The sequence below is a fragment of the Trachypithecus francoisi genome, unplaced genomic scaffold (genome assembly GCF_009764315.1).
Source record: "Trachypithecus francoisi isolate TF-2019V2 unplaced genomic scaffold, Tfra_2.0 Lachesis_group9, whole genome shotgun sequence".
NCBI classification, from domain to species: Eukaryota; Metazoa; Chordata; class Mammalia; order Primates; family Cercopithecidae; genus Trachypithecus; species Trachypithecus francoisi.
The window spans coordinates 25662533-25675781 of NW_022681474.1; the positions used below are offsets into that span (position 1 = coordinate 25662533).

At 39.1% G+C, this 13249-nt stretch overlaps 1 protein-coding gene across 2 annotated transcripts in view; it reads right to left on the reverse strand.

Moving 5' to 3' along the window:
* CUNH10orf67 (chromosome unknown C10orf67 homolog) overlaps window positions 1–13249 on the reverse strand; it is a 132287-nt gene that overhangs the window by 103612 nt on the left and 15426 nt on the right. Inside the window, exons 1-3 of one of the 2 annotated variants that reach the window (XM_033209222.1) lie at window positions 12763–12799; window positions 3861–4004; window positions 2208–2282 (exon numbers count right to left, since the gene is read on the reverse strand). In XM_033209222.1, coding sequence (XP_033065113.1) covers window positions 2208–2282; window positions 3861–4004; window positions 12763–12783 — 240 coding nt within the window. In that variant the 5' untranslated portion in view covers window positions 12784–12799. Of the gene's footprint in view, window positions 1–2207; window positions 2283–3860; window positions 4005–12762; window positions 12800–13249 lie in introns of those variants that run through there. The other variant, XM_033209221.1, reaches the window with a different exon arrangement.

Consider the following 13249-nt stretch of genomic DNA (forward strand, 5'->3'; position numbering starts at 1 on the left):
CTTATCAGCAAGTCACTAAGGGCAGCCCTGATTCAAGGGAGGAGAATCAGATTCCACCTCTTGATGGGAGAGAAGCGAGGTGACTTTGCACAAAAGCAGGTAAGTGGGAGACAGTGTCACAGGTGCCTTTGGAAACACAGTTTGGCACAGAGTCACAGAGATCATTAGCAGAGCAATATGTCCTGCGATATTTTCAGCTGCAAGTAACTGAAAAGTCAACTAACAGTGGCTTCAACACTGAGGGGTTGTTATCTCATGAATTTAAGAGGCCTGAGGCAGGGCAAGTCCAGGGTTACTTTGATGGCTCAATGACATTACCAAGGACCCCTCTGCTTCTCATCTTTCTACCTTGCTACCTCAGCACATCCAGAGTATCTCAATGTTTGGTTTCACAGTGCCTCGGCAATTCCAAGCATCAGAAGGAGACATAAAATATCAAGCAAAGAAACAGAAAGGGTCTTCCATGAGACCCTTTTTTTTCTTTCTAATTTTTGTTTTAGATTCAGAGGGTACATGTACAGGTTTATTACATGGGTAAATTGCATGTCACAGGGGTTTGGTGTAAGATTATTCCATCACCCAGGTAATAAGCGTAGTACTCAATAGGTAGTTTTTTGATCCTCACCCTCCTCCCAACCTCCACCCTCCACTCTCTAGTAGGCCCCCGTGTCTACTGTTCCCTTCGTGTCCATATGTTCTCAATGTTTAGCTCCCACTTACAAGTAAGAACACGCAATATTTGGTTTTCTGTTCCTGTATTAATTTGTTTAGGACAGTGGCCTCCAGCTCCATCCATGTTGCTGCAAAGGATGTGATTTTATTGTTTTTTTATGGCTATGTAATATTCCATGCTGTATATGTACCACATTTTTTTTTATTCAGTCCACCATTGATGGGCATCTAGGTTGATTTCATGTCTTTGCTATTGTGAACAGTGCTGCAATGAACACATACATGCATGTGTCTTTATGGTAGAATGATTTATCTTTCATTGGATATATACCCAGCAAAGGGATTGCTTGGTCAAATGGTAGTTCTGTTTTAATTTCTTTCAGAAATCTCCAAGTTGCTTTCCACAGTGGCTGAACTAATTTACATTCCCATCAGCAGTGTATAAGCAAGTGTTCCATTTTCTCTGCAACCTCACCAGCATCTGTTATTTTTTTGACTTTTTAATAATAACCATTCTGACCAATGTGAGGTGATATCTTCAGGAGTCCCTTTTACTTAGAAAGAACCACCTCCCCCAAAATCTCACGGCCAACTCACCTTCAGGTCTCATTGGTTAGGGACCTGACTTTGCCTATGTCTGGGCTATAGCTAAAAAGGGAGCTGGAAGAGGAAGAATCTAGCATTTTGGTTTCTATAGTTGGAAGTGCCCCTGTCAGTAAAAAGCAGTGGGGAGAATGTGCAGTGGAGAGAATGACATTTGAGCAGGCGGCAGCACTGTCTGCCACAGGTACAGGTGACCATTCATGCATTTAGCAATCAGTAGCTGGTCATTAATTATGTACCAGTCACAGCGCTAAAGGCAGAGGCACAGCAGAGAGTAACACACAGGAGATCCTTAAGGTTGATAGTCTGGCATGGAACAAAGACACCTCACAAGCAATTACATAATTAAATACAGAATGTGTTGAGTGCTATGATAAGAAGCTTATAAACAGTGCCCAAAAAGAAGTATGCAAAAAATTTACTTATGGAAGTATATTGAAATGCAAGGTGAGGATATAGTTATAAATGCTAAACGAAGCACAAGGTCTTTGCTGAGTCTAAAAAAACCACTAAAGGTAGGAATTTTCCCATTGTGAAGGAAAATGCAGCATGTGTCTGGCAGATAAAAATGTCCCTGTCATTAGAAAAGTTAATCCACCAACTGGAATTTACTACAGATTCTCTGAACTCTCTCTTAGGACCATCTGACCTTCATCTATTCAGCTATGACCACACCAAATAAACTTTGGATTACTTTAATACACGCCCAGGTGTCCTGAATACCAGATTAGAATTTTCCAGTTTCTAGAAAGCTTTATAATGTCAGCATAAACAGTCCTACGCCTGATCCCTCTAAGGTGACCTGAAAATTGAGGAAACAGGCCTTCAGAGCTGGAAACACAGTCTGGGAAGCCAAGGTGATCCCCACTTCTTGCACACAGCAGCTGAAGCTAGCCTTGCCCACAACCACAGCACCAAAAACAAAAACTCACCTGGTACATTCCTTTGATAACAGCTATGGCATCGGCTAACTGCTGATTGAAGGATTTTCTCATCTTATCCTCATTCTGAAAATAAAAATAAATGCAACAAGCACCATAATGTATTTCCAAATATGACCCACACCTACTAGGGAGGGACTCAGTAAAAAAAAAAAAATCATCTGAATCATAATCTCTTGAAAACTTTAATTCATAATCATTTCTCCCACCCTGCAGCTATTATGACACATTTTATTTTTACTTATACGCAACCAAAAGCCATAGAGAGATCATATGGATAAAATATATATAGATAATTTGAACACTTCATTTCATTTTTCACTTGAGTGAAGTCTTTTACTGCCTTCCTAAAACTGCTTTTGAAAGTTGTAAAGTCTATTTGTGATGCCTATCTTCTTCTGGTCCTTGTACTTTTTGAATGGAATATGCTCATGAAAAGAAATCTATGTGCTAATCTGCAAACTAGAGTTATTTTCTGATTAATCAAATAATTTGATTAGATCTGTTTAGATTAACAATAGAAGAGAGTGCATTTTAAAAAAAAATACCCATGATTCTGATATCAATTCTGATTTCAGCATGGAGTATAAACAACAAATAGGCTTTATCTTTTTCTAAAAAAAATTTATTTTTAAATTTATTTTGTAGAGATCGGGTATTGCTTTGTTGCCCAGGCTGATCTCGAACTCCTGGGCTCAGACTATCCTCCCGCTTCAACCTTTCAAAGTGCTGGGATTACAGGCCTGAGCCATCGCCTCCCAGCCTCAAATAGGCTTTAGAGTCAAATGGTATTGAATTTAAATATCATTGTGCCCTTTACTATCTGTCTGACTTTAAGCAAGTTACTTAACCTTGGCAAGCTGTTTCTTGATCTGTAAATCACAGACAACAGGATTTCCATTTTCACATTTTGAGAGATTTAAAGGGTAAATATATTTTAAAGGCTTAGCATGGTACTTAACATGGTGTGGTCAGCAAAAGATGGTTTTTGTTTGTTTGTTTTTATGGCACAGAAATAATAGTAATGTCCGTTTGTTTTGTTTTTTGTTTTTCTGAGATGGGGGTCTCGACTTATCACCCAGGCTAGAGTGCAGTGGTGCGATCGTAGCTCACTGAAGCCTTGAACTCCTGGGCTCAAGTGATTCCCCTGTCTCAGACTCCTAAGTAGCTGGGGACTACAGGTCTGCAACACCACATCTGGCTCATGCTTTTATTCTTTGTAAAGACAGGGTCTCACTATGTTGCCCAAGCTGGTCTTGAATTCCCAGCTTCAAGCCAGCCTCCCACCCTAGCTTCCCAAAGTGGTAGGATTAGAGGCATGTGTGCTTGGCCTCTCTTGTTTTTTAACTGGTGACCTTGAACAAGTTATTAGCCTTTCAGTGCCTCAGTTTTCTCATCTGTAAAAGAGGGAAAATAATTGTGCCTACTTCGTAAGGTAAATGTGAGAATTAAATCAGTTCATATGCTAAGTACTTACACAAGTCCCTGACACATAGTGAAGCTCTATGTATTACTTACCACATAAGATACAACTAATGCAAATTACACTGCCCTCACAAGTTACTAAATTCTAAACTGCACTGCATACACATCTAGCACAGTGTCGACCCACACATAAAACAAAAGAAGTAAGAGAACATTTACCTGTTGATAATGCTTTTCAATTTCTAGGATCCTGTCATGTAGAATGTTGAAGAGACTCAAAGATTCCTCTTTCAGTCGGTCCTCAAACTTCAACTGAAGCAATTGTTTGAGGAACCCAAAATCCACCTGGAGGGATTTCATCATCTAAAAATGGAAAATATTATCTTTAGCAAACTAACGTAGGAACAGAAAACCAAATACTGCATGTTGTCAGTTCATAAGTGGGAGCGAAATGATGAGAACTTATGCACACAAAGAGGGGAGCAACACACACTGGGGCCTACTTAGGGCGGTGAGCGGGAGGAGGGAGAAGATCAGGGAAAATAACTAATGGGAACTAGCGTTAGTATCTGGGTGATGAAATAATCTGTACAACAAACCCCTGTGGCATGAGTTTACCTATGTAACAAATCTGCATATGTACCCCTGAACCTAAAAGTTAAAAAAAAAAATACCCCCACACACACACATTAAATAAAAAATGGAAAAAAATGTACATTATTATAGAGAGAAAAGGTCCTCTGTGTAAAGATTTCAATACATTCTCTGGTTCTGGACATATAAGCTGGGTTCCTGGTCAGAGGTCTGTCCTGATTTTTAAGATGATTGTATGCATTGTGGAATTCCAGTAATTCCATCCTAGTTGACCAGGCTTTCAAAGTGACAATTAATTTGCCAAACTCAGATACGCTGATGGACTAAAAGACAAGAGTTTCCTAGCAGTTTCTTCCCACACAGAAGAAAATATCTGTGTTAATATTGGCCTTCTGTCATACCTCAAAAGGTATAGTTCTCAAGATGTAGATTTCAGATCATAAAAGAGAAGCAAGAATCATTTGCTGAGAATCTACTAGCACAAGCATTTAAATATGTAACCAGCATGTTGACTAAGAACCATTTGTAATAATCAAAACACAGTGTATTTTTATCTACCCCCATCTATTTAAAATGTATTCACTAGGGCTCCCACCTGTAATCCCAACACTTTGGGAGGGTAAGGTGGGTGAATCAGGTGAGCCCAGGAGTTTGAAACCAGCCTGGACAATATAGTGAGACTCTAGCTCTTCAAAAACTTAAAAGAAGAAAAAAAGAGACATCTAAAAAAAAAATGTATTCTCTATGTAATCTTCCCCTGCTCTGAATGGAAATGACAAAATCCCATGACTTTTCTATTCATTCTTGGGAACATAGTCCTACCATCGCTACAAATACAGCCTCAGAATAGCATTTAGAATATAACTACCAGGTGAGGTGGCTCATGCCTATAATCCCAACACTTTAGGAGGCTGAGGTGGGCAGATCACCTGAAGTCAGGAGTTTGAGACCAACCTGGCTGACGTGGTAAAACCCTGTCTCTACTAAAAATACAAAAAATTAGCCAAGTGTGGCAGCGTGCCCCTGTAATCCCAGCCACTTGGGAGCTTGAACTCGGGAGATGGAGGTTACAGTGAGCCAAGATCACACCATTGCACTCCAGCCTGGGCAGCAGAGCAAGGCTCTGTCTAAATATCTATATACACACACACATACACACACACACACATATATAATGTGTATATATGTATATATAATATACACATTATATATATATGAGTTAAAATGCTTCCAACTTCATTCATAAGGTTTTTCCCTTTGCTGAGAGCAATGAAAAACAGTGATTCACCTTTGAGCTCTCTCTGCTCACCTCCTCACCAGCACCCAAGTGGTTGTATCTCCACAAGGAACAAGGCAGCAGGGATAGAGGGGCAAGGATGTTTCTACCTGGCGGGGGGAGGGGGGGGAGCTTCACCATGGTGCTACAGGGCAGGAGAACTAACTTCTCTTCTTCCCTTGGGCACTCTAGAGATTCTGATTACCGGGACCCTCTCTTTTGTAGATACATCTTGACCTAAGCAGATGCTTCTCTACTCTGAGTGGTCACTTGCTACTCCTTCCTCAGGTTCTTTGAATCTGGAGTTCACCTCTTTCTTCTCCCTGCTATTAGGGGTCCTTTGTTCTTCCAGATCACTCTACTGGACAGGACCCAAAATGACCCCACACTGGTTTCACCTCTCTCTCAGGGCCACAAATAGTTTACGGGAAACAATTACACATCCTTTGCCCCAATAACTCTGGAAGTGCAGACTGATCCCAATTAAGCCATTCTATCTTCTCATCACAGCCCCCTTTTGCTTCCTCAAGCATGAGTCAAGCACCAGTCCTTTGTGTCTTCTAAGGACAGCAAATACATTCAAGCTCCATTGAAGCCTGCCTTCCTAGTTTGAGTTGAGGAGGTTGCTTCTGCTGCCCTTCTCCCATAAGAACCATGGCAATAGTTCTTTCTAGAGTTGGCTTCAGCAGTTTTTTCTCTTCAGTCCCTGACCTTCTTTATTGTCCTTGATCTGATTCAAAAGCTAAGAGACATTCATCTAATGTGAAACATTCCCCTTGCAAAATCTGCAAACGGTTTCTAACTCACAGTTAGTTTGGAACTTGATGCCTGGTGTACTGGTATCCTGGGAAGACTTTCATTTTAGTATCCTCATACTGTACAGAGGTTTTACTTTACAGGTGAGAATATCAAGACTTTGAGAGGTCAACTGACAGCGTTTGGGTGGGGTCCCAGATGAAAAAAAATCAGAAAGACAAACTCTAAAATCACGGTAAAAGCTTTGAACAAGCCAGGCATGATGGCTTATGTCTGTAATCCCAGCACTTTGGGAGGCCAAGGAGGAAGGGCCACTTGAGGCCAGCAGTTAAGACCCACCTAACAATATAGTAAGACCTCATCTCTACAAAAAATTTAAAAATTAGTCAGGCATGGTGGTGCGTAGCCTATAGTCTCAGCTACTTGGGAGCCTGAGATGAGAGGATCACTTGACCCTAGGAGTTTGGGGCTGCTGTGAGCTATGATTGTGTTACTGCACTCCACCCTGGACAACAGAGGGAGACCCTGTCTCATAAACCAAAAAACAAAAATGAAACCCATCTCTGAACAAACCTGTGGCTCATCCCTGAGAGATACATACATGGGGCAGGCTGCAAATAGCCCAGCTAGAGATAATAGAACAAAACCAAGATTTGGCCTGAAAAAAAAAAAAAAGACATAATTTTCTGTTTTAATCCAAACAGGTTGTGTGAAAAAAACAAAAAACAAAAAACAAAAAACAAACAAACAAAACAAAACAAAAAAACCACCGCCAACAAAAAACCCTCAGCATTCTTTAGGGAAACGTATCAGAACCCAGAAGATAATATCCACACTGTCTACAATATAATCCAAATTACTTGGATTACATACAAAAACAGGAAAATGTGATTCAGTTTCAAGAAAAAAGATTGAAACCAATTCCAATATTACCAAAATGTCAGAATTGCCAAAGATGTTAAACCAGTTATTATAACTATACATGAAGAAGTAAAGAAAAATATGCTGTAATAAATGAAAAAAGGAAATATCAACAAACAGAAAATTTTGATAAAGAAAACAAATTCCTGAGTTGAAAAATATAATATCCAAAATTAAAACTTCACTGAAAGTACTTAATAGAAGAACAAAGATGGCAGAAAAAAGCTGTGAACTTGAAGATGTATCAAATAAAAAACAGAAAGCAGAAAGATTTTTAAAATTTTACAAAATGGACAGTTTAGGGACTTGTGAGTTAATAACGAGAAGTCTAACATACAAGTAATTGGAATTGCAGAAGGAAAGGATAGAAAAAGTGGGGTACAACAAATATTTGAAGATATATTTAGTGGCTCCAAATCTCCCAAATTTGGTGAAACATGCAGATTATAGATGCTTAATTTATTTACCCAAGCAGGATAAATACACCGAAACCACACTTAGGTACATAATAATCAAGCTGTTGAAAACCAAAGATTAAAAGAAAATGTTGAAAGCAGACAGAAAAGAAACAGCTACATACAGGGGAATAACATTCGGAATGACTAATAATGGTTATTTTCTTAGACATTATTAAAGCCTGCAGAGCAATTGTAAAGTGAGAAAACAAAACAAAACACAACTTGTCAACCTGGAATTCTATATTCAATGTAAAAACATTTTAAATAAAGAAAACAGAATTCATTGCCAAAATACCTACAATAAGAGAATAGCTAAATAAAGTTTTTTGGGCTAAAGAGAAATAATTCAGGCTGGAAAGCTAGATCTTCAGGAAAGAATAAAGAGCAAAGGAAGATAAACATCTAGGTACATATAAAATACTAGCTTTCCTCTTATTAGCTTAAAATTTATAGCACTGTTATGAGTTTATAATGTATGTATAATAGATGCAATACATATGATACTCAGCATAAAAGATGGGAGGGTGGTAAACAGTTACAAGGTTACTGCGTTTTACATGAAGTTGTGCAATATTAATGCTAAGTACACTATAATCCTTGCTGAACAAAGGATCAAAAGATCTTTAGAAATAATGAAAATTAAATGCAGAAAGAAGTACTGAGATATGGGAAAGAAGGAGGAGCAAATAAATTGGTAAATGTGAGTAAATCTAAACAAGCATTAATTGTATAAAACAATATGAAGAGTTAACTGCAAAAATATTAGGAGAAAACAACTGAAATACTTGATAATAATAATAATATAAAAGACAGAAGGACACGATTAGAGATAAAGGTTCTACATTTCTTGTACTGTATGGTAGAAATTACAAATTCTAGTCAACTGTTGAATGTTCAAATTTGAGATTAATCACTAAAAGTATAAAGATAAAATAGTTAATTACTAGTAGAGAAGAGAATAGAAACTAAAGAAAAGTTAATACAATCACTGGAGAGTAGGGAAGGAGAAAAAAGAGGTATTGAAAAAATAAGATAAAGAGAAATTTAAAAAGAAGTTGGCAGAAAAATACAAATTTATCAGTAGTCAAAATTAATACTAATAGAATAAATTAGCTATTAAAAGAGATTATTAGATTGGATTTTTCAAAACCATATACAATTTATAAGAGAAGATACAACACAGAAATAATGTCAGTGTAGAAAAGAGAAAGATTTGCCAGGTAAATACTAGCCCAGAGAATGTTGATACAGATAAATTAACATTGAACAAAAAGGACAATATGGCAAAAGTCTTCATATAGAAAAAATATATGAATCCAATAATTAATACAGATTTTTAAAAAAATTTCCTGGCCAGGCATGTTGGCTCACAACTGTAATCCCAGCACTCTGGGAGGCTAAGGTGGGCAGATCACTAGGTCAGGAGTTTGAGACCAGCCTGGCCAACATGGTGAAACCCCATCTCTACTAAAAATACAAAAATTAGCCAGGCAAGGTGGCGTGCAACTGTAATCCCAGCTACTCGGGAGGCTGAGGCAGGAGAATTGCTTGAACCTGGGAGGTGGAGGTTGCAGTGAGCCAAGATCGCACCACTGCACTTCAGCCTGGGTGACACGGCAAGACTCCAACTCAGGGGAAAAAAAACAAAACAAAAAAATTATTGTATTTGTGGCACAATGACAAAGACTGACCTCAGACAAAGCCTCAACACAAATTGCAGCAAACACCAAATAATTTGTTTCACAAGGACTGTGTTCTCCAACAACAAAGCACTGAAGTTAAGTATCAGCAATATAAAAATATTCTAAAAAGCATCTTTGCAAATTTAATAACTTTTTTATTATACAGATGGCATGAACAAATGAAAAGAACAAATGAAAAATTCGAGTAAATTTAAATACTAATAAAAATACTGTATTTCAAAGTTTGTAGAAGCTAAAAATGTAGTTAGTGGGAAATCTGTAGTTTTAACTGCCTCAAAATCTACGATCTATAGGCATTGGTAGCTGTCAACCCAATACCTGGTATCATGGTTCTTCTTTACTGATGGAACCATGACACTGTCCAGGGCAGCAATGTGCGCAGCTAAAATACTTGTCCAAAGCTCCTTGTAATTCAAGGGGTCATGTGATACACTTATGGCCAAAGAAACATATGGCAAGGCTTTCTATGGAAAGTTCTTGCTTTCCTAAGATAGCTACTACCACACCTCCATACTTCTCCCATACTCTCCTTCCATGGAGGCTGGAAGGGGAGCAGCCATCTTGCTACTGAATCAGAACTAGGGCAACAAAAGCCAGGCACTAATCGTGGAAATATGAGAAGATAAAATGAATCTACATCACACAGATCGGAGAGCTACTGCACTAACTCTGGATTCTCTAACTCTATACCTCTTGATATTTTATGCAGCCAATGTAGTTTTTTTTTTCTAAACACGGAGCTATATGCTATCCTAATTGATACCCAGCTCCAACTCAAGAAATTAAAAAAAAAGAAAAACAAGCCAGGCATGGTGGCTCACACCTGTAATCCTAGCTCTTTGAAAGGCTGAGGCAGGAGGATCGCTTAAGCTTAGAAATTTGAGGCCAGCTTGAGCAACATAGTGATACCCCACTTCTACAAAAAATTTTTAAAATTAGCCAGGTGTGGTGGCATGTGCCTGTAGTTCCAGCTACTCAAGTGGCTGAGGCAGGAGGATCACTTGAGCCCAGGAGGTCAAGGCTGCAGTGAGCCGTGATTCTGCCACTACACTCCAGCCTGGGCAACAAAGTGGACCCTATCTTATAAAACAAACAAACAAACAAAAAAAAAAAAAAAAAAAGAAAAGAAAAGAAAGAGTAAACAGAAAGAAAGAATAATAAATATAAGAAAATAAATTTATGAACTAGAAAATAAAGATACAATAAAGAGGATTAATATACACTAAAATTGGGGGTCTGAAAAAAAACCTAATGAAATAAAACAATTCTGCCAAAAGTCACTAACAAAAAAAGAGAGAAGATATGCAGACAATACCAGACAATATTAAACATTTAAAAAGGAATACAACTACAGATACAATACTGAAAAATAATAAAAGACAATAAACATTATACCCAAAATTTGAAGATTTAACAAAAATAAATACTTTTACAGAAAAACATAACATCAAAACTGACCCAGAATATTTAAGAAAATGGGAATACATACATAACAAAATAACAATAGCTATAAAAATAAGCACAGTTTTACATGCAAATTCTAACAAACATTGAAGAAACAGATATTCCCAATCTTATGTGAAGTATTCCAGAGAATAGACTAGGGAACACTTCTCATCTTATGAGGATACTGTGACCTTGGTACCAGGACTGAACAACAATAGTATAAGAAAAGAGTATTATAGGGTATAGCCTGGGTAACATAGCAAGACCCTATCTGTACCAAAAATTTAAAAATTAGTTGGGCAAGGTGGTGCACTCCTGTAATCCCAGCTACTCAGCAGGCTGAGGTGGGAAGATTGCTTGATCTCAGGAGTTCAAGGTCACAATGAGTTATGATTGTCATTGCACTCCAGCTTGGGCAACAGAACAAAACCCTGTCTCCAAGAAAAAAAAAAAAAAAAGAGAGAGAGAGAAAAGAAAAGAAAAAATTATATAGGGCAATGTCACTTCAAACAGATGAAAATAAATCCTCAATAAAATAATAGCAAATAATGTAGAAATGCAAAAAGAAATATTATGATCCAATGATCCAGTTGGGTTTATTTCAGGAGGTAAAGGATGGTTTACTATTCAAAAACCAAATTTTACCACATCATCAGATAAAGGAGAAAAGCCATATGACTGCATGATCATCTCAATAAGTCCATGAAAAGTATTCAAACCCAGTCATACATGATTTTTTTAAAAGTATTTTATTAATTAGAAATAGAAAAAGACATCCTTAATCTAACATTTGTATCAAATTTTGGTTCAGCTATAACAAAAAATCCAAATAGCCAGGTTTGGTGGCTCATGCCTGTATTCCCAACACTTTGGGAGGCCAAGGCAGGAGGATCACTTGAGGCCAGGGATTTAGGACCAGTCTGGGCAACATATTGAGACCCTGTCTCTACAAAAATGTAGAAAAAATATTAGCGAGCTGTGGTGGCACACACCTGTAGTCCCAGCTACTCAGTAGGCTGAGGTGGGAGGATCACTTGAGCCCAGGAAGTCAAGGCTGTTGTCACCTACGATCCTGCCACTGCACTCCAGTCTACGTGACAGAGTGAGACTCTGTCTCAAAATAAATAAATAAATAAATAAATAAATAAAAATAAAAAAATCTAGGTAACATAAGCATAAATGAGAAATAAGTTAATTTCTCTCCCTAGAAATCTACCTAAGCAATCAATGGGTGAAATGATCTAAGATTCTTCTGTTTTATTACTCTGCTGTATACTGTTTCAACCTCATGGTCCAAACAGTAGGATCCATGCTCTAGCGGAAGAAGTAAGAAAAGGAAAACAGGAAAAAAGGAAGGAAAATCAGGAAGGGAAGGGGAGGGAAACTGGGAAGGGAAGGGGAGGGAAACCGGGAAGGGAGGGAAGGGGAAGAAAACCAGGAAGAAAGGGGAGGGGAGGGAAACCAGGAAAAGAAGGGAGGGGACAGAAACAGGGAAGGGAGGGGAGGGGAGAGGAGGGGAGGGGACTGGAAGGGGCAGCAGGACAGGAAGTGAAGGAAACTGAGACAGGAACCGGAAGGAAAGGGAAGGGAACCGAGAAGGGAACCAGGATGGGAACTGGTAACAGGTGAGGCCAGTTGGACTTCCTGGATCCAGTGGGGAGTTAGGGAGCTTTTCTGTCTTACAAGAGGATTGTAAAGCGTACCAATCAGCACTCTGTAAAACGCACCAAACAGCTCTCTGTAAAACACACAAATCAGCAGGATTCTAAAAGTAGCCAATCACAGGGAGGATTGAAAAAAGGGCACTTTGATAGGACAGAAATGGAACACATGGGAGGGTACAATAAGCATGTCCCCCCCACCCCGCCCTCCACACGATGGAAGCTTTGTCCTTTTGCTCTTCACAATAAACCTTGCTACTGCTCACTCTTTGGGTCTGTGCCATCTTTAAGAGATGTAACACTCACCGCAAAAGTCTGTGGCTTCATTCTTGAAGTCAGGAAGACCAGGAACCCACCAGCAGGAACCAACTCCAGACACACCCAGAAGAAAAGGGAAGGGAACTCGGACAGGAACCAGGAAGGGAAGGGAACCAGGATGGGAACCGGGGCAAGAACTGGCAAGGGAAGGAAAGGAAACCGGAACAGGAACCGGGACGGGAACCAGGAAAATAAGAGAACTGGGAAGGAAAGGGAACCGGGAAGGGAAAATAGGAAGGGAGGGGGAGGGAAACTGGGAGAAGAAGGTGAGGGAGACTGGGAAGAAAGAGAAGGACAGGGAAACTGGGAAGGGGAGGAAAACTGGGAAGGGAGGGGGAGGGAAACTGGGAGAAGAAGGTGAGGGAGACTGGGAAGAAAGAGAAGGACAGGGAAACTGGGAAGGGGAGGAAAACTGGGAAGGGAGGGGAGGGGACCAGGACGGGAACTGGGAAGGGAATAAGGAAGGGAAGGGATG